Raw genomic sequence first — 25,513 nt, 5'->3', positions numbered from 1 at the left:
TAAAGATGCACTGAAAGAAACCCCTGTGAAAGAAAGCAGCCTTTAATCCACCATCTCCGATGAAGAACATTTACAAATACAAACTGGAAGGCACTACATCCTCGTCCACATCAATCCCCAAATGATAGATGATTCCCTTTGTGTCTTTATCTGTTAAGGTAGCTATACACTTAATTATTTCGACGCAGAGTTTTTTTCTGTTGAGCCACATGGAATGCAAATATCCATGTTTATTTTTAATAATATCAATTTCTTCAAGTGTTAATTGACAAGTTTTATTTGCCTCTTCATAGAAGTTTATCTCTTCTTGAACTAATTCCATTTCCTTTTTGTACTTGTCTACATTTTGAATTAGTTCTAAATCCTGAATAAACGTTTTTTTTGTTTTTACAAAAGAGTTGAAATCATTTTTAGCTAGTTCAGTTTGTTTTCTTATAATTTCGATATCTTTTTTTAAATTCACAATTTCTTGCATATCTAAACTTTTAAACACTTTCTGATTTATCAAGTATACTTTGGCTTTCCCATATTCCTTACATTGTAATTTTTCCTCAGAACTTAATTCATCCATTAATTTTTGAACAACGTTTTTGCTGATACTACCATGTAGATTGTCGTACACATTAATGACAGAGTATGGTCTGTTAGTTTGTTTCATGTATTTATAAATTTTTTCTTTTGCTTCGGTTTCATTTAGCATAACTTTTACTTGTTTTACCTTGTTTACATTTTCGCTTTTGTTGGAATTCTTTTTTTTGTTTTTTTCGTCCAAAATAGATAATTTGGAAAGAGATTTTTTTTCATAATCATCGGCTGTGTTTGTCTCTAAATTGCTTACTTCGTCACCTTTCTTCGCATTGTCATCACTTTTTTTAATTATTATTTTTTTTTTGTTTACATTTCCTTTCGTTTCAGTGATGTTTTCTCTTACTAAATGGGTATCCTTACAAATTTTATCATCTTCATTTTTTGTTTCCCTTTCTAAAACTTTCTTATCTGATGATATGTATATGCTTTTTTTTTCTTCGCTCATTTCTGCTAAGTCACAATCAGTAATGATGGGTTCATAATTAGATCTAGATTTTTCGTCTGGAGTCGGACCCTTTGTCATTTTTTTTTCCTCCTCTAGGGGGAATTTTTGAGCATTCGCCTTTCTTTTCTCCTCTCGAACAATATTCTGTTCAACGGTTTGATTACCCATTTTTTTCTCTCCTCCAGTACAGTTTTTTTTCCCCTTTTTATTCTTCTTGTTTTGCTTTTCATTTGTGACGTTTACATCGTTGGCGTTGTTTGCATTGTTTGCATTGTTGGCATTGTTTGCATCGTTGGTGTTGTTTGCATCGTTGGTGTTGTTTGCATCGTTGGTGTTGTTTGCATTATTTGTGATGTTTTCATCATTTGTGATGTTTTCATTGTTTGTTTGATTTACATCATTTATTTGGTTTACATCGTTAGCACGGTTTAAATCATATGTGACGAATGCACCCGTTTTGACAAGTGATTCCCCTTTCGGCCCATTTTTTTTATTTCTTACTTTTTTGGGTGGTTCCATATTTTCCCCTCTAGGTAGAACCACCGTATGATCACATGTATTTGGTAAGTTACCACTTATCGTTCCACCCGTAACAGGATCGTTCTTTTTGGATTGATAATCGTTGAGAGTTTCGTTTTGTTCATTCTGATGTTCTACTTTTTTATGGGTATTTTCACTAATTTTTCTTTTTTTTTCATCTTTATTTTTAACTTTTTTCTCCTTTGTATTTCCTTCATTTGCAGTCCCATTTTCTCTATTACTTTTTGGATCTCCTAATTTTTCAGGGATATCCACCTTTTTCTTCGTTTCGACTCTCTTTTTATTTATGCTTTTGCTTTTATTCATTTTGACGTGCAGTTTTGCTTGAATTTTAAACTCCTCCTTAGTTAATGTGCTTTTTAATCAAATATTTGACACACATTTAAATGCCCAGCAACGAAATAGGAATAAAATAAATGTCTTTTAAGACCTTTCTCTTTATGAACTCCCAACCAACACGTGCACTTTTAAACAACATCACCTCTAAGTTGTTGCAAAAATTACAAACATATGCATGTATGTATATTTATTTATAACAACATAATTCTTCCACGCACGGTTGGCGGGGAGGATGAAAAAAAAAAAAAAAAAAATGCCCTGTATATACACATCTTTTTCCCTTTTTAAAATATCGGTAATTTCAAACAATTTTTAATTGAAAAAATAGATGATAGATATTCATCTATTTCACACATGCGAATCGAAGAAAGTTGAAAAAAAAAAAGGAATTAATGGTGAAACAACGTGTAAATACAAAAAAAAAAAAAAAAAAAAATCTTACGAAAATGCAGAAAATAAGCAAAATGATACGATATAACACACAAGATATCCTGATTCCCCATTCCGTTGAGGATAAGAAAATAGACACCTGCCTTCAGACAGACGAATACCACTTTTCATATTCAAAAAGGAAAAAAAAAAAATGAATGACCAATAACATAGAACTATTTTTACAAAAGGGAATATGTATGGTACTTGTAATCGACGAAACTTCCATGGTATAGTATCAACTTAGGGAGTGGCTTATTTAGCATATGTAAAAGGAATAGTAAAATACAAGCACTAATACCTTTGTTACATGTCGATATGATAGTCTTGTCCTCATTTAATAGTTCATATTTGTCACATATTTTCCTTATTTCTAATTCATTTTTAAATGTGAAATATTTTAAATTTTGATTATGACTGTTTATAAAATAATGATAAGGTATATTAATTGAAAATGGGATGAAATTATTTACTTTTTCCTTTTCATTAATAGATAGCAATGCACTAAAAGATTTATTAGGTCTGGTATCAACTAAGACAAAATGTTTCACATTGCCATTTTCTTTCTCTTTTTCTACAATAAAGTTATTTATATGAGAATAACTGTATATACTATTTTTCAAGTTGTCATTTATGTGTTCCTTATTTTTTTCTATATGTTCTTTTATTATTTTGTCAACTTGTTTAACTTTATTGTCATTGCCCCAAATTTGTGTATCACTTTCTATTTGATCACGTATTGTTATAACATCTCTTTGCTCATTCAGCCATTTATTCAAACCGCCATTTAAAATGTATAAGGTTTGAAACCCATACATTTTAAACATGAACCAAATTCTAGGAGCATAAAATATTTCATCTTTTTCATAAAAAATTATTGGCACATTTTCTAATGAATTTTTTTTTATGTTAATTTCATTTGTTATCAATAATTTTTTTAGATAACCGAAAAACTCATCTTGGCTTGGAAAGAAAAAAGAAAAATTCAAATTTTCATTTGATGTGACTACCGAATTAAAATTGATGCTTCCTTCGATTTTTTCTACCTGATCATGTTCATAATAACAATCTTTATTTCTACCAATTTTTGTGTTATACCAACTCGTATCAAAAAGCAAATGTTCTTTTTTACTCTTTATAAGATCCTGCAATTCATGCGTTTCGATGAGAAACTTAAATGTGTTCTTTTCCATTGTGCTGAATCTTTTATGCCTTTTCAGTAATTTTCTAAATGGGACCTTCGCTATATAGGAAACTTTGGTTAACATGTAGTGTTTCATTGTGTGTGTTGCTATGTAAGTTTCTCTGTCGTGTTCTATAACCCCACAGGTATGTGTTAATTTTTTGTTGTATAAAAACGTCAACCATTTGTCAAGGTTAACAATTTGTTCAATTGTGTGAAAAAAATAACTAAAGATGTGCCCTTGTGTAAACATATCCACACGACGTGGTGCAAAAATATAAACATGCATATACACATGTAATACGAATGCATATACATTTTCGCACATTTGGGGTAGACTATTTTTTCTTTTTTTTCTCGAACAAAATACGTGCTCATATTTAAGGAGAAGTAACCTCTACTGCATTGGTAAAAGCACTTGTACTTTTAAAATAGAATTGTAGCTTACTTGAAAGAGAAGAATTCATTTGGGGCTATTTTTTATAATCCTTATTTTGATGTGTACATAATGTGAAATTATGACTGTACTAGTAAAGCATTTTCATTTTTTCCACATTTTGTTAGCATATAAAAATCGAGAAACATTTGGAATAGAGAAAGAGTTTAAAATTTTTTAAAAACAATTTTACATAGCAACACTAGTTGGTATTTTTTTCTTCAGATAACACAGAGCTTAAATGGCTTTTTTTATTTTTTTATTTTATTTTATTTTATTATTTTTTTTTTTTTGATTAAATATTTTTTCGTTCGAATTTATTACCTATACTACATAATTTTGTGATTGTTGGGTATTTAGTCCGACCTCTTCGTAAAGGTCATTTTTTTTTTTTTTTTTTGAAAGCATCGCGTATTGTCTATTTTGGCGAGTAAACTTTGTTTCACCCCACCCCCTGTTTCCCAAATAAACGCAGACGAACGAATTAATTTTTACATTATTTTCAATTATCTATTTTTGTATATACTTGTGTATCTACCTTTTCATCTACTTGTGTACCTGTTTGCACATACAATTTTTATGGGGGTGTTTTTTCTACGTTTGGTTATTTCTGAATGGAGTAAAAAGTAAAAAAAAAAATGATTTTCCATGTATTCACGTTTAAACCGGCATTTACGCTGTGTTGACCTTCTCACGTATGCTCAAATTTCATTACTTAGTGGGAATAACCACAAAAAAATGGTGCTATAAACTGAAAAGAGGTATATTCGATTTTCCCAAAACATTGTTATTGTATAGATATGCATTTTTTTTTTTTTCCCCCAAATGCTTAATATGAAATGAACAATTTCATCACACACACGTGCACACATACATACATCCTATGTGTGGGTCATAATGTTTCCTTTTTCATCTGGATCGTAAAAAAAAAAAAAAAGAAAAAAAGAGAAGCATTATTTAAATGTTCTGGGAGAATAATTCTAAATATTGTTTTTGTTCCCTATATTTTTCTTTTCTAAAAATTCACTTAAATTTTTTTATCACTTGAGAACATGAGAACTTTCTCATGGGTAATATTCATGCATCAGTGTTTGTATTTCTTTTATTTTGTGAAAAAGGGAGAATGCACAAATTTGGTGTACACTAAAAAATATATGAAATTTTTATTTCTGAAAAATCATATATTTTTTTTATGTATCAGCTGATAATTTTATTTTAATACATAAAACTTTCTTTTTTTCTTCTTCTTTTTTTTTTTTTTTTTTAAATTTATATTTCTGATAGATATGAAATCAGCAAAATTGACGAATCATCTTGTTTAGCAAAAGTTTGTTGTACACATTGTCTGTCTTTAGTTGCATGGTTTTTGCCAACCACACAACGTTGCACAAATAGAAAATAATGGATGATGAAAACGCGACAAATAAATAGGTAAAATGTGCTCGGAAAAGGCACAACAGAAAAATATAAATATATACATACACATGCATGGATACTGATATCATAAAGACATTTTGTGCAGCTTCCTCATTTTTGCATGTTTTTCTTTCTACTTTTTAATTTTTCCGTCATTCATGTTTACAAGGTGATAATATTTGAGTAGTTTTTAATTTTTATTCCGCATTCCAGATTCTGCTATTACGATGTTTTCATTTTTTTTTTTTTTTTTTATGTAAATTGAAATATGATTCAAATAATTGAATAGCATTTTATTTGAACAGCTCAACTTTTAAATTAAAAAAAAAAAAAAAAAAAAAAAAACACTGGCATGAAACGAAGAGAAAGGCAGATAAGAAGAAAAAAAAAAAAAAAAAAACTATGGTAGAAGGAGGAAAAATATTCTTGCAAAAATTTAATAGACATTTATTAAAATAGTTAAGCGAAATTCTATTTTTTTTTTTTTTTAATATTTTTTTTTGTCTTTAATTAACCAAGTTTCAATCAAAAAACGCATTTATTTTATATCACCTTTTGAGGGAATGTAATTTCATAAAAATCCACTATGTAAACACCTTTTTGTGTGTAAGCAAAGGTTGAGTGTGCACAGTTATGAACAAGGGGTACTACGTTGTATATCCTGTTCATGCAAATGTAATTAAAAAGGTAAAGAAACAAAGTGAAGCAAAATAAAGTAAAACAAAATAAAGTGAAATAACATAAAGGGAGAACCATCGAAATGGAACCAGGAAAGGAGAAAACTTCCAAAATGGAGGAGACAAAATTGGAAGTCTCCCAAGCGAGCTCACCAGTGGATAAATCCATTTTTAAAAAATGGTGTTATATTAAGAAAAAGAGAAAAGAGAAACACAGGCAAAGGAGGATAAAGGAGTTGCTAAAGTGGAGACATTTGTACAGGGAATATATAAATGGTAAAACAAAAGGGTTAGCTAAAAAAAGGTCCCAATCGAGCGCAGTAAATTGTACAGTTATTAATCCACATTTGAAAGAAAAAATGAAGGGAAATGATAAGAGAACATTCATTTTAAGAAACACAAGAATTAGAAGTAATGGTCATAGTGATGAGGAACAAATAAAAATGAATGCGAATAAATATCAGAAATTACTGAAAAAACATGTGAAAGACTTAAATCTAATGGTACTGTTAGCAAAGTATGCACATTCAAAGAAAATGTCCAAGAAGAGCCCTAATGATTCAAATTTTTATAGCGATTCTACATGTGCGTCATCAAAAAATTCTTACAGATGGAGAGACAAAAATGAAAGTAAGTACCATTATAACAGTGGTATTAAAAAATGGAAATATAACTTGATATATGAAAAAGAACGAACTTTTAATTTTATCAACCAGGTAAATTGTAACACTATTGTTGAGCTTCATTCACTATTTACCTTCTTTTGTACAAAATTAAAAGTTAAAGATAAAGAATATTTCGATAATAAAAATATGTTAAATAAGGTTCCATTTAAAAAAAAAAGTTCTATAATTCAGAAAAATGGTAGTAAGGATTATTCCACAAAACTGAAAAATCAGTACATCCCAAACAATAAAGAAAAAATTATGAACGATATTAAGGGTAAACCAAGTAAAGCTCCACCTTATAAAGCCATAAACATAAATAACAATAATTGTGAACATGTTAATTATGTAAATGAGCAGATGAAAGAGGAGGAAAACAATAATCAACAAAACGTTGTGAATATTAGTACGAATAGCAATAAGAACTTCGAGAATGATACAGAAAATGACGAGAGAAAAGAAGAGAATGGAAATTCAAACGGGGAAGAACTTCCAGAGCCAAATGAGGAACAATTTGCAGACGAATTTGAATTAGAAGATTTCGATAGTGACGAAAATAAAAAAGAAAAAACTTATTACACAGATAGATGTATGTTGGATAGAAGTGTAAAAAGAGTTTCCATTTTAGACAAATTAAATATAGATTTGGATAATAAACAGAATGCGAACAGTAGTTGTGCAATAAAAAATGAAGTATCTACTCATAAAAATGGAAAAATTGAAAAACATCCATATGCATATAAAAAGGAACCAATACCCTCCCAGTTGTCCAAAAGGGAAAATGAAAATACTCTCACCAGTGTAGCTGATGGCAGTAGACATATAGTCAATTATAAAAAAGCACACGATACAGAGGAACCAAACATTCCTCAAAAGAGGGAAACATTAAATATGAACAACAAAGCCCAAGTGGTAAGCGCAAACGAAAATAACACTAAGGTAGTAGGGTATCCGATAGAAAATCAAAAAATGCATCCTCCAAGGAAGAAGGGCTCCATCAAGAACCTTGTAATGGAAAATTCTCAACTGAGTTCTCAATCTAAGCAGTGCATCGGAGGTCCCATGAATGGGCATATGTGGAACGACATGAACGGTCAGATTGGGTATAACACAAACAATCAAATTATGCACGGCACGAATAACGACCTAAATTATCAAATGAACAATCCAGCCAATTATCACATGAATATACCCACAGCAGATGTCACATCTCAAAACTACGACATGTGTCATTCTCCTCCCACATGTGCTATTGCTGCATATCCAATGAATAACAATGAGATGAGTAATTATACTAATTATGGAAACTATGGAAATTTTTGGAATTATGGAAACTACGGAAATTTTGGGAATTATGGAAACTACGGAAATTTTGGGAATTATGGAAATTACGGAAATTTCGAAAATTACGAAAATTTCGGAAATTACGAAAACTATGAGCTGTATAGAAACCATATGGGGAATCAAATGATGAATGAAGTTCAGCCAAATAAAAACAATATTAATGACAAAAACCTAGTAGCATATAACAAGGGGAAAATGAAATATGACGAAGATTTTACCCTTAACTATATTCTTCAAAAATGTGAAGATGATGATAAATTTTTTTGCAGTAATGATGAAGACATTTTAGAAAAGGATGAAAACAGAAATGAACTGAATAAGTATACACAAGGCATGAACAAACTAGTTGAGCATATGTATTTTTATGATAATTTTTATGATGAATATAAAATATGTGATGAAAGAAAAGAAGATTCGAATGCTTCACATACCATTATTGACACTTCTTTAAATTTAAATGTGATTGATGAAAACGCCGAATTGGCGAAAGACAACAGAGATAACAAGGAGTTTATTTCTCAGATGGAGTTAAAAATTAATGAGCTAGAAAAAAATATTGAAGAATTAAAAAAAAAAAATCAAATAAATGAACATGAATTAAATAATCAAAGTGAAAAAAATATTATCATGAATAAAAAAAACGCAAATGATGATGAAGCCTGTGAGAGGAAAAAGTCTAAGAGTGCTCTTATCATACATAAATTAAAAAAAGAAATTGAACTAATAAAGAGAGAAAATTTGAGAAAGAAGAACAAAAAGAAAAAAAAAAAAAAAAAAAATAATAATAAAAATGCCGAGGAAAAAAAAAAACAAGGCACAGAAGTAATGACAAAGGAAAAAGGTTCATTAGAGGAGAAAGACAACCATGACGTTGAGGCACCAAAAGATGGGGAAGCAGAAGACAACAACTTCAACATTGATAACATTATTAACACAGAAAATTTGAACACGTTTAAAGACGAAATTATGAACAATGTTTACTATTATATATATGAATCATATGACCAAAAGGACTACGAGATTTTAGAAAATCTAGCAAAAAAACACGAAATAAAAGGGAGAAAAATATCATATGATGTGAATTTGCCAAAGTACAGTTTCAAACACAAGAGAACATCAAGTGCTTGGTTTTTAAATCCATTGTATGAAAATTATATGCTTGAAAAAAAAAAAAAAACGAAAAAGGATGATTTGCCTAGTTCTACCCATGATAAAGTGGAATTCCTCTTTCATGAATATGAACCTGATAATATTGTAAATCTAAAGGAAGATAATAAAAGCTTGTTCATGTCAGAAATTAGAGATAGTGATTTTTCATATGAAAGTTTTATAAGTGAGAGGAAAAAAAAAATAAAAAAAAACAAAATAGATATCATGAAAATGAAAAATAATATTATCCAAAAAAGGAAAAGAAGTACTATTCTGGAAAAAAAAGTGGAGGAAATAGGGAAACATGTTAAAAGACCATTAGAACAGAGAAATAATGAGTGCCAAGATCATCTCCCAAGAGATTCTCAAGATGGATCTGCACCTCCCCCTCACAATGACGTTATGAATGATTTGTATGTAACGTTAAACAATTATGTTCCAGACAAATCCCTATTTGACATTTTTAATTTGGGTTCCGATGGTGAGGATAAAGGAGATACGCATGAGAATACTAACGGGAATATTAATGGAAATACTAATGGAAATACTAATGGGAATACTAACGGGAATACTATTGAAAATACTAATGGAAAGGAACCCTTAGAGAATGAGATGAAGGACAAGATGCATCAAATGGGAAGTAAATCAGATATGGAAGCAAAGAAATCCATTGCGCCAGAAATAAATGGTTGTGACAAAATCGAGCATAGAGAAGAAAATGTATGTAATGAAATGGAAGACTCGAGCATGAACAGAGAGATTTTAAGGAAAAGGAAAGAGAAGGAACTCTTGGAATTAGAAATAGAGAACAAAAAAAAGAAGAAGGAGTTAGAAGAGATAGAGCTGCAGATTTTGGAAAACCAAAAAAAAATCCTGAAAGCGAATAATTCAATCGATGTGGTGCAAATGGAGGGGGAAATGAAAATAGAAGAGGAAATGGATGCAAAAATGGGCATAAAAAGAGATATAAAAATGGACAAGGAAAGGGATGTAAAAATGGACGAGGAAAGGGATGAAAAAATGGACATGAAAAGAGATATAAAAATGGACGAGGAAAGGGATGCAAAAATGGGCATGAAAAGAGATATGAAAATGGACAAGGAAAGGGATGCAAAAATGGGCATGAAAAGAGATATGAAAATGGACAAGGAAAGGGATGAAAAAATGGGCGAGGAAAGAGAAGTAGAGGTAGAGGTGAAACGAGGGGCCAATAAGGAGGAGAGTAAAACTGAAAATACATTGAATAATGCGAAAGTGGACAATGAGACGAATAAGAAAAATAATGAAAGTGCAGAAAAAAAAATGGGAGAAGTGAGAAAGGAACAAAGTGGAATGAACACAAATGTAGAAAAAATAGAGGGGAAAAAGGAAGAAAAGGAAACTGAAGAAATAAAAAAGGAAAACAAATCATCATCGATGCAAGAAAATGAAATGAATGATTGTCTGAATGATTATTTACAAAAACAGAAAAAAAAAGAAAAAAAAAAAAACAACTGGACTTTATATGGAAGACCAAAGGTAAAAAGAGAAAGAAATACCATTTTGAGAAGATTATCGAGCTCCAAAAGTGACAGTGGTTTTAATGATTATGCATATTTTGCAGAACGTTTTTTTGAAGTAATTACCGGATATCGAAGTGATCCAGATGACTATGAATATAGCGAGAAAGGAGAAAACGGGAAAGACATAAAGAGAAAAGATAGTGATAGTGGACAAAGTCAGTTGTCACAAAAGCATAACTCTTATATTTTTCATATAAGTGAAAAAATGAAAAAGAAAGCTTACGAAAATGATATTTTTTACAAATTGGGAAGACCAAAATATGAAAAAAAAAATAATTATCATAGATGCAAATCGACTACTCATAATACCATACTAAAAAAAAATAGCTTGAAAAAAAAAAAAATATGTTTAAATAGATCCATATCGAAAAATAAACTTTCCAGGTTCGATGAATCAAATAAAGGAATTATAGAAAGAACAAAGTTAAAATTAAAGGAAAAATTAGGAGAAAAAATAGATGAAAAATTAAATGAAAAATTAGAAGAAAAATTAGATGAAAAATTAGAAGAAAAATTAGAAGAAAAATTAGGAGAAAAAAATAAATTCACATTTTTGTCAATTCTTAGGGATAATAATACACAAAGCAGGACAAACGAAACTGTAGATGAAAAGAGTTTTATAAAGAACAATTCTGAAAACATGACATTATTATTTGATACTGAAAAAATGGAAAATCCCAATTTAGACCTGAAATACAAAAGGAAATTAATATATGAGGCACTGGATAATACTAAATGGGTGACAAACAGAAAGGGAAAAAAACACATGGGTTTTCCAAATAAAGGTGATGATGATAATGATAATGCATCTATAGATGGAAATCTTTTAGGGGACATCTTTCTAATGAAGGAAAAAAAAAACGAGACTTTTTCGAAAACTGCGAAAGAGCTTAAGCAGGAGTTGATTAAGTTGGAGGAGGAAAGGTGGATAGGAGAAGTGAAACGAGTGGAAGAGTTAAAACGGGTGGAAGAGAAAAAACGAGAGGAAGAAGAGAAACGAGTCGAAGAGTTAAAACGGATGGAAGAGAAAAAACGGGTAGAAGAGTTAAAACGGGAGGAAGAGAAGAAAAGGTTAGAAGAGGAAAAACTCATTGCAGAAATGAAGCGAGGAGAAGAAGTGAGACGTGCAGAGGAAATGAAGCGAGGGGAAGTTAAAAGTAAAGCAGAGCTAAGAAGGATGCAAGAATTTATGAGGATGAATAAAATAAAATCCATAAAAGATATGACAACCGTGGATAAATCGAATAGGGATGAGAAGAAAAAAGAAGAATCTAAGAAGACAGAGCAGCATAATAAACAAGGAATAACAAAAATGCTCGAAGATGAAGAAGAAGACAAAACAGAAAAGATAAAAGAAAAAAAAGACATATTTAGTAATATTTTAAAACAAATTTATACAGTAAATCCCATAGCCTATTACCGAAAGGAGAAGGAAGACATAGCTGAGAAAATCAGAAATTACGAGGAAAAAAAAGAAAATGACAAGATGGAAGAAAATTTATTAGCGAGTTCAGGATGGAAGGTCAATATGAGAAAAAAGGAGGAGAACAACCTGATCAATGAAAAAAGCAATTTAATGATTAATAAAAGTGGAGATGATGAAAAAGAAATAATAGTTGAACATCAAAATAATGACATTATAGATGATGAAACGAAGGAGAAAGCAAATATTCAGAACCTTTTTTCTTGTGCAAAAAATTACAACATTTTTGACGAAATGGAAAAACAAAGGAAAAAAAACTTAAAAGATAAAGTTTCCAAGATTAATAACAAAATAAGTACACATAAAATTGGGAATAGGATCTTGTTAAAAAATTCATATAAAAACAACTCTATAATAATCAGCAATGTTATAAATAGGAAAAAAGATGAGGACAAATTACCAGAGCACATTATGGATGAAGAAGAATCATGTATCAATCTGATGCAGGGAAAAATGTTATTGGAAAAAGAGCCCAATGGAGAAGTGCTGAATAATGAAGTAATAAACAACGACATGATGAATGATGATATGGTCAATAGAACCATTTTAAATGAGGACAAAAGGAAGAATCTACTAACCATGAGGAACAAGAACCTCAAATACAACAGTATGCTTGAGGGGAACATGCGTCTTGCAGTGGAAAAAAATTTTGAAGGAAGTGTTTCGATACTAGATAAAGTGGATGATTCAGATAAAGCGGACGATCTGTTTGATGTTGATGAAGATGGTTTCTTTGAAACAGAAACGGAAGACTCATTTTTAAAGGTTGACGATAATGAGATAACAAATATGGATGAAATGAAAACCCACATTTATAGAGAATTTTATGGAGACAATGAATTCGATGGGGATATGGCAAGCTTGCGCGGAAAACAAAATAATAACAAAAAAACTAGGAGGGAATATTTCAAAAATAACTATGAATCATCACCCATATGGGTGGACGAATTCCATAAATATGAAAATTCCCCATTTTACTCAGAAGAATTAAAGAACATGAGTAGTTATGATTTATATAGGAAAAAAATAAGCACAGGTACAAGTGTGTTGAAAAGTGTACAAGGATTTGACATGCATAATGAACTAATAAGTAGGAGCAGTGTAGATGTAGAATATAAAGATGATATTTCTAAAAATAGTCAAGATGCATATTTTGATTTTGAAAAGAAAAAAATTTTGGACATGGACGAGAAATACAGAACATATGCAAATAGCAGTAGTAGTGCCTTATCATGTGCCAATTCGACAAATCTTAAGAAAAACTTGTATCATTTGGATTCGTTAAGAAATCATTATTATGAAGGAAATGATCCTTTTACTACTTATTCCTTCGAAAAAATAGCTGCTAAAAATTATGACCACGAGAAAAAATTCCCACGAAACGAAGAAAATATCGGCAGCAATGATGAAGACATCCTTGCAAAAGTCATGAGCAATTTAAACGGTTTAAATAAAAAAATAAAAAATATAGAAATGAATTATTATATCAACAAGGATGATCGTCAGGGTACTATGTCCGACTTATTTACGCACAAATTCAAGAGGGGGAACACTGACATGGTTCCCTCTAACGATGCTCACCATGCTGACAATGAACAAGTTTACAATGAAGAAGTTTACAATGACGAATTTGACAAGGACGATGTACGTGGTCACCATGATAACGCTCAATATGATTATTCTTCTTCATTTTCGCGCTACCACAATAAAACTCAACCACATATAAATAGATCAAAAAATTACAAAAATGTGTATTCTCCATATCACATCTGATGAAGGTGTCTATTTCATTTGCACGTGGCAGGATGGGTTAGCAGAATTAGTATTGTAGCGCCGATTTTTTTTTTTTTTTTCCCTATAAAATTCGGACGGACAACATGTGCACACATATATATTTATATATATATATGTGCACATAATTCGAATTTTAACTTTTTACTCAAATAGTCACAACCGATACATTTCTAATTCGACATAATAAAGAGTAGTTATGCTCCCTTCTTGACGCTTTATTAATAGGAGAAGCGTATTTTACACCGCTGCAATCATTTCATCTGATGGATATATATAGGGTATATTAAAATACCACAAATGGGTGAATTTTTTTTGCTTTTTCAATGGTACTGTATTTGCTATCGCAAATGTTCAAGTGAACCATTTCTCCCAGTGTACATATATTTATATGTGCTTGTTGTGTGGTCATTCTAAAATATGTAACCAAATATCATATGTTTTTATGGATCACCATATTTTGTGCATTAATTCGTACGCGCAAAGGAATACAACTATATGGGTTATAGGAGTGAATCCTGGATTAGGCAGAAAAAAGAATACTGTCCCGTCACATTTATTTTTTGTAGATGCACATAGATTAAAAACATGAGAAAGGGGGGAGGAGCGGGGACGAAAGGCACGAATTTGTAAGGTAAAAATGTAGAATGAGTTTCTGTTTTTCTTTTTTTTCTCCATCTATTAATGCATTTTGTATTTGTGTTCTACGTGTTCGCCTTTGTGTTTAAAGTGTTCATCTTTGTGGGGCGTTTTCGCATTTTTCGCATTTTTCACATTTTTTGCTTTTTTCCCAGTAGGTAGGTAAATACTATATAGCTCATTAATTTTGAAATGTCCATGTTGTGTTAGTAATACGCTGCATTTTTCGTAAAAAATTTCAATCTGTGAGGAAATGTATTAACACTATTGTAAACATTATGTGTAATTTTTTTTTTTTTTTTTTTTTTTTTTTTTTTTTTTTTTTCAAAATGAAAGTAATTTTTTTCACTGTTGAATGAAAGAAATAAAAAACACCAAGTGGGAACAATATAAAAATAAAATAAAAACACTGATATGCATTTATATAAGTTTATTCTACTTAGGAAGAAATGGAAATAAGGGTACACCATATATTGAGAAATTTAAAAGTTACATTTATGTAATTTAAATTAGTATGAAAGTGCTTAAGGTTTTGCTTGTGTATTGTTCCTCGTCGTAATGTATATACATGTGAAGCATCCTCTTGCTACACATGACAATTCATATATACGTGATTCATTGGGCATGGAGGCGAATGTATTTGCTCATGTATATCATGTACATGTATATATATATATATATATACATACTTAATATTCATAATATAATTTGCAAGTGCTGCGAATTCCCACATAAGCGTAGATTAAGAACTGGTGAACAATAAGGTGCTAATCTTTCAAGAACACTTTGAAATATAAAAGAAAATTAAATAACGCCTTGAAGCGGGTACCCGTGTGAACACTAATGGGTACATGTATGTGGTACCGCTTTTGCATTGTAATATAATTTGTTATATCCTCATATATATTTACCCACATAAGCACGCGTATATAATATCATTTGTATTTGTATAAAAATAAATGGGAAATGATACATATATTTTTTTTCACAGTTTTATAGTCACAAAAAATTTCATTTTTTTTTTTTATTTCAAGTCATATTTACAATTTATCAAGAATACATTTTTATCTGCCTAATACTTCCAACAAGCTCGCATTTTGTAACTGACTCTAAAGGGTTCACATTTATCAGCTCATTCATAATTATTATCTAGTGTTTATATTTTTATCAGTTTGTTTATATTTGATCAGTTCGCACATATTTATCAGATCGTTCATATTTATGGCTTCACATTTATTAGTTCACATTTATTAGTTCACATGTATGCGTTCACGTTTATCATTTCTGCACATATATCACAACATATTTTGTAGCTTCACATATTATTCTTTATGTATTTCTTCATTTAATTAAATTCAACTTCAACCCTTCTCCCTCTGCTTATTATTTTCCCCGAAATTTTTTCTAGAAAAATTCATTTAACATTCTCGCAGATTACTTGTTTACATGCACATGTTATGCATATGCTACATTGAGCATTCAGTTAATTATTTATTACCTACAGATTATTTTTCCTGTGAAAAATAAGGAAATTCTCCGCTGAATCATTTACTTATAAAAAAAAAGAAAAATGCAATCCAAATTTTGGGCCAAGGGCGTTGATGACGAAAGTGGTGACAACGTTACCGAATCATCGGACAATGAAATTGATGTAATAATAAAACGGAAAAAAAAAAAAAACTAATAAAATAAATAAGAGAATGCATTCTTATATATATATATATATATGCACGTACGCACCTGTGTTAACGAATCGTGGAGATGAGAGCAAATGCATGTGGGTGTATATATGTGGTTGTATTTACATTTCCTAGCGTGTTTACACATGAACGCACGTAATTATGTTCATGGAGACATTTGTCAAGGCTTGAAAGTACCACAAATGATTCCCTAGTGTTGTGTATAATATATACAAAAAAGGAATTAACGAGTTTCTACTTTTAAAAAAATGTCTTAAAAAAAAAAAAAAAAAATGTAACACATGAATTTATAGAAGCGTTTTTGTTACATTTTATTACGTATGCCCCTATAGCACAGGGTATTAATTTAAGTTTATATAATTTTTTTTCTTTTATTTTTTCATGTTTGCATGTTTACGTCTCTATCATGATAAACATGCATTATACTTTTTTTTTTTTTTTTTTTTTTTTTTTCTTCGTACATGTCGATTTATTTGCTATTCTTTGTTCATACGCACATTTCTATGGTGCGATTAACCACATGCAAAAGAGCAGATAGTGAGAAATCGTCTTCACATTGAGAATTATGTCTCAAAGATTAGATCTTTATATACAAAACACCCCTTTAAAGATGACATGTGTGAACATATCGTCAATCATACAGAAAATGGTTGAACCGTTTGTCAATTCGTTAACCACGTATACATGAACATATTTGCCATTTTTCACCTTTTTGGCCACTTTTTTTAGGATAAAAAACCACTAGTACCAGCACAGGCAGAACGATGGGCAGCGATTGATAGTAGTAGTTCGGAAGAAGAAGAAAGAGTAATAAAAAGCTATGAAGGAAAGAGGTTGGATTTTTATAAAAATATTGGAAGCAGCTTAAATGAGAGTATGGAATCTAATGACTTTAATCAATTATTAAAAGATTATGAAAATTTATATAAATTTATGATTAAAGAAAGTCCCGAACGTATTCCAAATTTTGCAATCGTATACTTAGATAAGTTTACAAAATATGTTGAAACGACATTTCAAAGTAACGTAGAAAAAAAGGACTTAAGCAAAAACAAAGCACAAACATTAAACAAATTAAGAGCAAAAATTAGAAAGTGCAGTGAATTCTATCAGAATAAATTAAATTTGTATCATGAAAATCCGGATGATTTTAAGGCCGCTTTAGAAGATGAATTGGATGAAGATGAGGATGAGGAAGAAGAAGACGACGAGGAAGAAGAGGAAGATGATGAACAGGAAGAAGAAGGGGCAGGGGGCATTGTGAAAGATAATGAAGATGATAGCATAAAAGACGCAGAAGGAAAAAAAAAGAAAAAAAAAGAAAAAGAGAATGATGAAAAAAGTGGCCAAGATGATGACAGCAGTGATGATTGGTCGTACAGTGATGGTGATGAATATGCATCGGATGACGCAGATGATAAAACAAAAAGTGCTATGAGCAAATGGGGATTGAAAACAAGCGAAAAGGTAGAAAAAAAAAAAGTAGTAAAAACTAAAAAGGTTAAAAAAGAAGGAACAAAAAAAGAAGAAAAAACAGCCCAAGTAGATGAAAATCAGTCTGCAAAAAATAAAGCATATGCAGAATTATTAAGCACCAAAAATTTATCAGAAGAAGTTATACGTAATAGGGTTAAATTTGTCATTGAAAAGAGAGGAAGAAAAGGTTTAGATAAGCATGAACATATTAACATTTTATCCAAATTAAGTGAATTAGCTAAAACGATAAGTACACAATCGTATATTGAAGTGTTAGAACAATTAATCAACTTAGAATTTGATATAGTTTCAAGTGTTTATACATATATGTCTTTTAACATATGGAATAAAGCATTTAAATATATTGAACTTATTTTAGATATTTTAATTCAAAATGAGAGTTTTTATCTAGTATCTATTAACATTACTGAGGAAATTACAGAAGAAATTATAACAGAAAAAGAAAAAATCTCCAGATCATGTAAAACTCTTATTTCGTTTTTGGCCAAATTGGATGATGAATTGTTGAAGGCACTATTATATATAGATGCGCAAACAGAAGAATATAGAAAGAGGCTAGGAAAAACTGTTCATATGATTGCATTACTATATAAAGGGTACAATTATGTCAAATTTACGAAAAAATTGCCTGACTTGGCAATATACATTTCTATGAGAATATTGGAACATATGTACTACAAACCTGAAGCTCTATTTATGCAAATATGGAATTTTGTTACAAGTAGAAAGGAAAACAACACTTCATTGACTGATGCTGACAGGACCAATGGAGGAAGGAAGGAAACAGATATGGAAAATAATGGAAGTGGTAATGCAAACGTTTTTAGTAGTTTAAACGGTGGCAGCAATGTAAATGGCAGTATTAAAGAGAATGGTGATTTGAAGGCATGTTACAATACTCAAACTAATGGAGACATGGACAAACAGCTTAATGAACAATCACCAAAACAAGCAGATAAGTTGGGTTCCAAAATAGACGATAATAACATGTCCCCAAAAAAAGTTGTTGAAAAATATGTATATGAAATATTTGAGTACGGAACAAAGCAACAAAAAATAAAAGCCCTACTGCAATTGTCTTTTAATAGAAGTTTACAAGACGAATTTTTGGAAGCAAAAGAATTATTAAATGTTGCCAATGTTCATGAATTGGCACTAAGTTCAGATATCCAAACGCAAATTTTATACAACAGGAATTTAATTCAGTTAGGGTTATGTGCTTTTAGACATGGAAGAATTTATGAAGCACATTGTTGCCTGGGAGAAATATGTTCCCAAAATAAACATCGAGAATTAATTGCTCAAGGAGTGTCAACTTTAAAAAATCAAGAAAAAACATTAGAACAAGAAAGAGCAGAAAAAAGAAGACTGCTCTCCTTTCATATGCACATATCAATTGAACTAATCGAATGTGTAAATAACATATGTGCAATGTTGTTGGAAGTGCCAAATTTAGCGAGACATACATATGAATCAAAAAAAGACATTATTTCAAGGCAATTTAGGCGATTCTTAGATATTTATGATAAACAGGTTTTTAATAATCCCCCAGAAAATAATAAAGAAATTATTTTATTAGCAACAAAATACTTACAGAAAGGAAATTGGAAACTGTGCTGTGAAAAAATATTCAGTTTATCGGTTTGGTCTAAGTTTAGTGATAGGGAAAGGGTACAAAACATATTGCAAGAGAGAATTAAACAGGAGGCTATGAGGACATACATATTTCGATACATATCCATATATGATTCTTTCGCAGTAGACCAGTTATGTATAATGTTCGATTTGAGTGAAAATTCTGTTCATTCCATATTAAGTAAAATGATGATAAATCATGAAATCCCAGCATGTTGGAACGAAAGCAGTAAGCACATAATCATCAACAAGGTTAATCCTACTGCACTACAAACAGTTGCTATCAAGTTGGCAGAAAATATCAACGAAGTTATGGAACAGAATGAATTAGCCTTTAATATGAGAAATCCAAAGTAAGTTCATTTACATACTCTTTATATTATATATTCTCTAGTGTATATATTATACCCCCCAAATGGCTGCAATCAGCACATGTCTATGTTATGTATATAAGCATTCATATGCATACCTCTTAACCCGCTTTCTTTTTCACTTTCCATCGTGTACAGGTTCATGTTCATGCAAGAAAAGCGAACGCAGATGAAGGACGATAAATCCAGCTGGCTCCACAAAAAAGGAGATGGAAAATATGGAAAAAGCTATCATCAGCATAAGAACGTGCACTACAAAAAAAATTTTAAGGAAAAAATTGTGAGCAAAAATTTCGCATAAATTTTTAATTCTGACTTTTTTCATATACTTATATATGTATACGTTAATTAAATTTTACTCACATTTAACAAAACCAACACAAGTGTATTAAAAATATATGTGAACAATATATTTATAAATTCCACTCCCACATGTTTATAAATTTATATTTTATTTTCGACAAAGATGTTTTTTTTTATTTTTTTTTCACTTTTTTTTTTACCCCCTGAGAAATGCACATGTAAACATTTGAACGTTTAAAAGCTCGATTTAAAAAAAAAGATATAAAAAAGAAAAAAAACACATACACGTGTTTATAACCAGATATGCAACACTGTATGCTCACACTTGTGTACGCACAATGAAAAAATTTGCAGACATATATATACATATATTTATGTATATCCTTTTTTTTTTTTTTTTTTTATAACCCTCGAACTTTTATAAAACTACAAAATAAGTTCATTCAAATTTAATTAAAAAATATACTTTGTTCTTTTTATATTTTTTATATTCTTAACTCCTTTTATTTTTTCCCTTCTACATTGTTCTGCAGCAAAAAAAAAAATAAAATAAAATAATAAAATAAGGAAATGATGAGAGGACAACAAACATTTTTTACAATTGCACAACTTTAAAAAAGAAGAAAAAAAAAAAAAAAAAGGGTAGTCAAACATACTGCATTTTGTAACATGCTTTTTATATTTACATACATGCATGCCTGTGTTAAGGTACATTGTAGATACACTAGAATTAAAACAGTATGACTACATGAGCATTTAAAAAAATACATTACGCAGAAGACCATATGTTGGATGAGTTCGTTAACAGTTATAAGAGAACAGTCTTCTCTATATTTTTCTTACACGAACATAACACTTTTTGAAAATATAAAAAAAAATAATTTATAAAACTTAACCATAAACGCTAATTTTTAATCGTTCTTTCAACCACTATGTATAAAGATAAATTCAAGTGAATGTAATGACACAACTGCATATCAAAAATTGCGTCATTCGTGTATATATTGTTTAGGGGAAAACATATTTTTTCTTTTTTTTACAAAATTTTTTAAATAAATTTACGAAATTTTCCTAGGAGAGAGAGATCTTTTGGAATACATTTTATGAGTTCTATCCGAGGACTTAGTTTACAAAGGAGAAAAAAGAGTAAAACTTTGCATTTAAAAATGGAAAAGTTAGACATCAATTCGCAAGAAGTGTATGAAGATATGCAGAATGCCTTTTTGAAGCAGGACAAATTCGACTTTTTGGCTATATCAGATGGAAATGGTAAAAGAAAAAAAAAAAAAAAAAAAAAAAAAAAAAAAAGTAGGAATATAATAAATATTACTCTTCTTTTCGTTCATTGAAAGTTAGGTCCTAAATCGACAAAACAATTCTTTTATTCATATATGTACATGTCCGTTCATATATGCATTGACACTCCTTTTTTTTTTTTTTTGTTTTTGCCTCCCCCCCCTTATAGTGATAAACTCGTACATGAAAAAAAATGTCATAGACTGGAACAATCGCTACAGTTACAACCAACTGAAAAACAAAGACAGCTTAATCATGTTCCTAGTGAATATATTTAGGTCTCTTTTTCTTTCTAACTGTATTGATAAAAACATTGACACTGTTTTATCTAGCATAGAAGAAATGTTCACAGACCACTATTACAACCCAATGCATAGCCGATTGAAATATTTGATAGACGACGTGGGTTAGTTTTTTATCAAGTCATTCAAAATGTAACATTTTCGCTTATACACAAACACTTGCATATTTCCATTTGATTCGTATGATCATAATTATCTATTCAAATATTTACATTTCCTTGTGCTTACAATTCTTCTTTTTTCCTTATTGAATCTACATAAAGAAAAGTTATATCATTGAACATGCTCTTAAAATTCAGTTTTTTTTAAAATTTCTTGTAGGAATATTTTTCACAAAGTTACCAATAACGAAGGCTTTCCACACATACAACAAAAAGTATAGAATAACAAAAAGGTTATACGCACCCCCAACATTTAATGAAGTTAGACACATCCTCAATCTTGCGCAGGTATGTATAAAGAACACAGCAGTGAAATTCAAAATGTTCACTTAAACGTAAATTTTTAAGAAATGTTTAAGTTTATTCTTATTAAATCTTTTTTTTTTTTTTTTTTCTTTTTTCAAACAAAAGATTCTGTCACTTGAAGATGGTCTAGACTTGTTAACCTTTGATGCTGATGAAACACTCTACCCAGATGGCTATGATTTTCACGATGAAGTTTTAGCTAGCTACATTTCCAGCTTGCTAAAAAAAATGAACATAGCAATAGTAACTGCGGCCTGTTAGTGCAGTAACATGTGCCATAAAAAATAGCTAAATGTATATATAAATGTATGTATATATATACATTATGTTATGTAAACATGTTTATATATCTCAACACATTACACCCTCGAATTTAATCATTTCTTACATGTTTAAGCATACAGCAACGATGCGAAAAAATATCAAAAGAGATTAGAAAATCTGTTACTATACTTCTCCAAGCATAATATCGAAGATAAGTCGTACGAAAATTTTTATGTTATGGGCGGTGAGAGTAATTATTTATTTAAGTAACACGAAAAAAAAAAAAAAAAAAAAAATACATATATGTATATATATATATATATATATACAGATGTAGGCATAGATATACATGTTTACGTACATAATTCCAAAAAGGATAATGCATAGCCTTAAAAAAGGCAGTACTGAGAATACATATGTTCATGTGGGGCAAGTGCTGAGGTCCTTGTTTACTAGGAAAGTTGTCAAAAAAGGTTAATTTAAAAAATAAAATTATTTATCTATTTTACTTTTTTTTTTTTTTTTTTTTTTCTTATTTTATTCCCCACGCTTTAGATGCAATGAAGAAGCAAATTTATATTCGGTTCCTGAAGGGGAGTGGTACCATTATAAAAAATATGTAGACAAAGAAACAATTCAGAAAATATTAGATATATCAGAAGAATGCTTACAACAAGTAATTACGGATTTTAAATTGTTAGCACAAATACATAGAAAAGAAAAATCAATAGGTCTAGTCCCAGATAAGATTCCATCCGTAAATAATCAAAACGGTAATACATTGTACTTGAATTCGATTATCTTATTTTTTTAATTTTGCCTATTACCTTAAAAGATGTATGAAACTATACCTTTTTTTTTTTTTTTTTTTTTATTAGAACAAAAGAATTATATGATAAAATATGAAGTTCTAGAAGAAGCAGTTATCCGTGTGAAAAAGGAAATAGTAAAAAACAGTAAGCACGAAAACGTATTTTCCTTTTTTTGAAATATATATAGTATATAAATATGTGCTAATATATATGTGATCATGATTAAAAATATACATTAATTTTTCCCTCCCATTTTACATCATCATTTTAATGAAATTTCATGCACATTATATAAATATACATTTTTATAAACATGTTCAGAAATAACTGCACCCTATTGTGCCTTTAATGGGGGACAGGAATTGTGGGTAGACATTGGAAATAAGGCAGAAGGGTTAATAATTTTACAAAAATTGTTGAAAATAGAAAAAAAAAAGTGTTGTCATATTGGTGATCAATTTTTACACTCAGGAAATGATTTTCCCACGAGGTAAGTGCTTATGAGCATGAAATTTCAAATATACATGCTTACTTTTGTGGAATAGGTGAAATTCTAAACGGGTTATATATCGCGCCGTTATTTATATACTCTTGTTAAATCATTTGGCAAAAAAAAATAAAAAAAAATAATAAAAAATAAAAAGAAATAAAAATAACCTTTCTCGCGCTTTTTCAGGTTCTGCAGTTTAACCTTATGGATTAGCAATCCCCAGGAAACTAAAGCCTGCTTAAAAAGTATAATGAACCTAAATATGAAGTCCTTTATCCCTGAAGTTTTATATGAAAATGAATAAATGTAACAAAAGTTTTTTTTTTTTGCTCATTTTTAATGAACAACATTGTAGCGTTAAGGAACAACGCTTGTGAGCTTATTATATTCATTTAGATCAGGTTTCCCTCATAAATATATACAAAATATTACATATTTATGCTTTTATGAAGCATATATGTATGTATATAATTATATATATATAGCACCGTATAGCGATATATTAGTGTGTAAAATCAGAAATGTTTAATGACAGCCCCCCACCCAGGGTGCCATATGATAATTCTCCTAGTAATGGCACATACATATTTATGAGAAGAAATGTTGAATAATTTTTATTCAACATTTTCCCATTACTTTTATTAAACAAATAAGTTTTTTAATTTAAGCACTAATTGATTTCTTTTCCTCTGTACATTTACCTTTTTGCATATCTTTGAGAAATGCACAAAAGAATAAAATGAAAAGAAGTAAAAAATAAAGTAAAAAAAAAAAAAAAATAATAACTTAATTGTAACATCACACAGTAGACATATATTTAGTAAAATGCTTCTTTTTTGTTTTTCGCATTTGCCTTATGCTAGTGTTGTTATACACTACTCATGAGCTGACGCACATTACTTTTTTTTTTTAAAATGAAATAAAACCACCAAAATATACAATCCATGTGATTTTCTTCTAATATATGGTGAAATGTGTTCAAATGTATATTTTATGTGGATACAATATAGTTCACGATATTACACTTGGGTCTAGGTAAAATTGCATGGGGGATCTACTTGTGTAACTACAGATGTGGCTTAAATATCTGATGTGTAATACATCGTTTCATGAGTTATATAAAAATCGTCGTTTTCAAACACAGAATATTAAAATAAAATATGCCTTCTTAATGGAGAAAAAAAAATAAATTCAAGGAACTTAGAAAATTTTATTTCATTTTATACATTTCATGTAATGTTCTTTTATATACCCAAAACATCCACAGTTTATGAGAAAGTGTTACATTTATGAGATGTGCATTTTTACGATGTAAAAGTTGTGTGTTCCTTTGTAAAATTGAAAATTAATATGGTAAATTTTTCTTAAAATGTTAGTTACAAAAGTTTATAATTTTTTAGCATTTTAAAATATAGTTTGGCTATCTATGCATTTTTTTTTTTTTTTTTATTTCATCATTTTTGACTAACGGTTCATATTTTATTACTGTTCATAAAAAAAAAAAAAAAAAAAAAAAAAAAAATACATTTTTAACTCCTTTAAAGGAATATTCATCCCACACATGATTGCAACAAACACAATTTGAATTAGTCTCTGCTTTTGTATCTTCGAAAATAGCTATTTATTTTTAATATATGGCAATAATCCTATGTGCTGATAATTAATGCCCCTTGGGGTTTTACTTATTTTT

General features: G+C 29.6%; 5 protein-coding genes across 5 annotated transcripts; 3 read left to right on the top strand and 2 right to left on the bottom strand.

Annotated features, from left to right (window-relative positions):
* Nucleotides 1-70: 70 nt before the first annotated feature.
* PGO_130700 (Tat binding protein 1-interacting protein) lies at nt 71-1,879 on the bottom strand (the record flags this gene model as incomplete). Its single annotated transcript, XM_028689586.1, has 1 exon — nt 71-1,879. The coding sequence occupies one exon, from the start codon at nt 1,877-1,879 to the stop codon at nt 71-73; it is 1,809 nt and encodes a 602-aa protein (XP_028545387.1).
* A 644-nt stretch (nt 1,880-2,523) lies between these two features.
* Nucleotides 2,524-3,534, bottom strand: PGO_130690 (rhodanese like protein; the record flags this gene model as incomplete). The annotated part of the gene is made up of 1 exon (XM_028689585.1): nt 2,524-3,534. The coding sequence occupies one exon, from the start codon at nt 3,532-3,534 to the stop codon at nt 2,524-2,526; it is 1,011 nt and encodes a 336-aa protein (XP_028545386.1).
* Nucleotides 3,535-6,136: 2,602 nt separating this feature from the next.
* On the top strand, nt 6,137-14,029 carry PGO_130680 (hypothetical protein, conserved; the record flags this gene model as incomplete). The annotated part of the gene is made up of 1 exon (XM_028689584.1): nt 6,137-14,029. One exon carries the CDS (start codon nt 6,137-6,139, stop codon nt 14,027-14,029), a length of 7,893 nt encoding a protein of 2,630 aa, XP_028545385.1.
* Nucleotides 14,030-16,256: 2,227 nt separating this feature from the next.
* On the top strand, nt 16,257-20,190 carry PGO_130670 (eukaryotic translation initiation factor 3 subunit 8; the record flags this gene model as incomplete). The annotated part of the gene is made up of 3 exons (XM_028689583.1): nt 16,257-16,337; nt 17,116-19,871; nt 20,028-20,190. 3 exons carry the CDS (start codon nt 16,257-16,259, stop codon nt 20,188-20,190), a joined length of 3,000 nt encoding a protein of 999 aa, XP_028545384.1.
* A 1,168-nt stretch (nt 20,191-21,358) lies between these two features.
* Nucleotides 21,359-24,127, top strand: PGO_130660 (IMP-specific 5'-nucleotidase; the record flags this gene model as incomplete). Its single annotated transcript, XM_028689582.1, has 9 exons — nt 21,359-21,461; nt 21,658-21,894; nt 22,112-22,239; nt 22,363-22,513; nt 22,655-22,787; nt 23,077-23,294; nt 23,400-23,477; nt 23,655-23,823; nt 24,010-24,127. The coding sequence occupies 9 exons, from the start codon at nt 21,359-21,361 to the stop codon at nt 24,125-24,127; spliced, it is 1,335 nt and encodes a 444-aa protein (XP_028545383.1).
* Nucleotides 24,128-25,513: the final 1,386 nt, after the last annotated feature.

Source organism: Plasmodium gonderi, assembly GCF_002157705.1.
Source record: "Plasmodium gonderi DNA, contig: Chr13, whole genome shotgun sequence".
Lineage (NCBI taxonomy): Eukaryota > Apicomplexa > Aconoidasida > Haemosporida > Plasmodiidae > Plasmodium > Plasmodium gonderi.
Note: the sequence above shows the minus strand (reverse complement) of the source record. Positions and strands in the feature narration are given on the sequence as shown.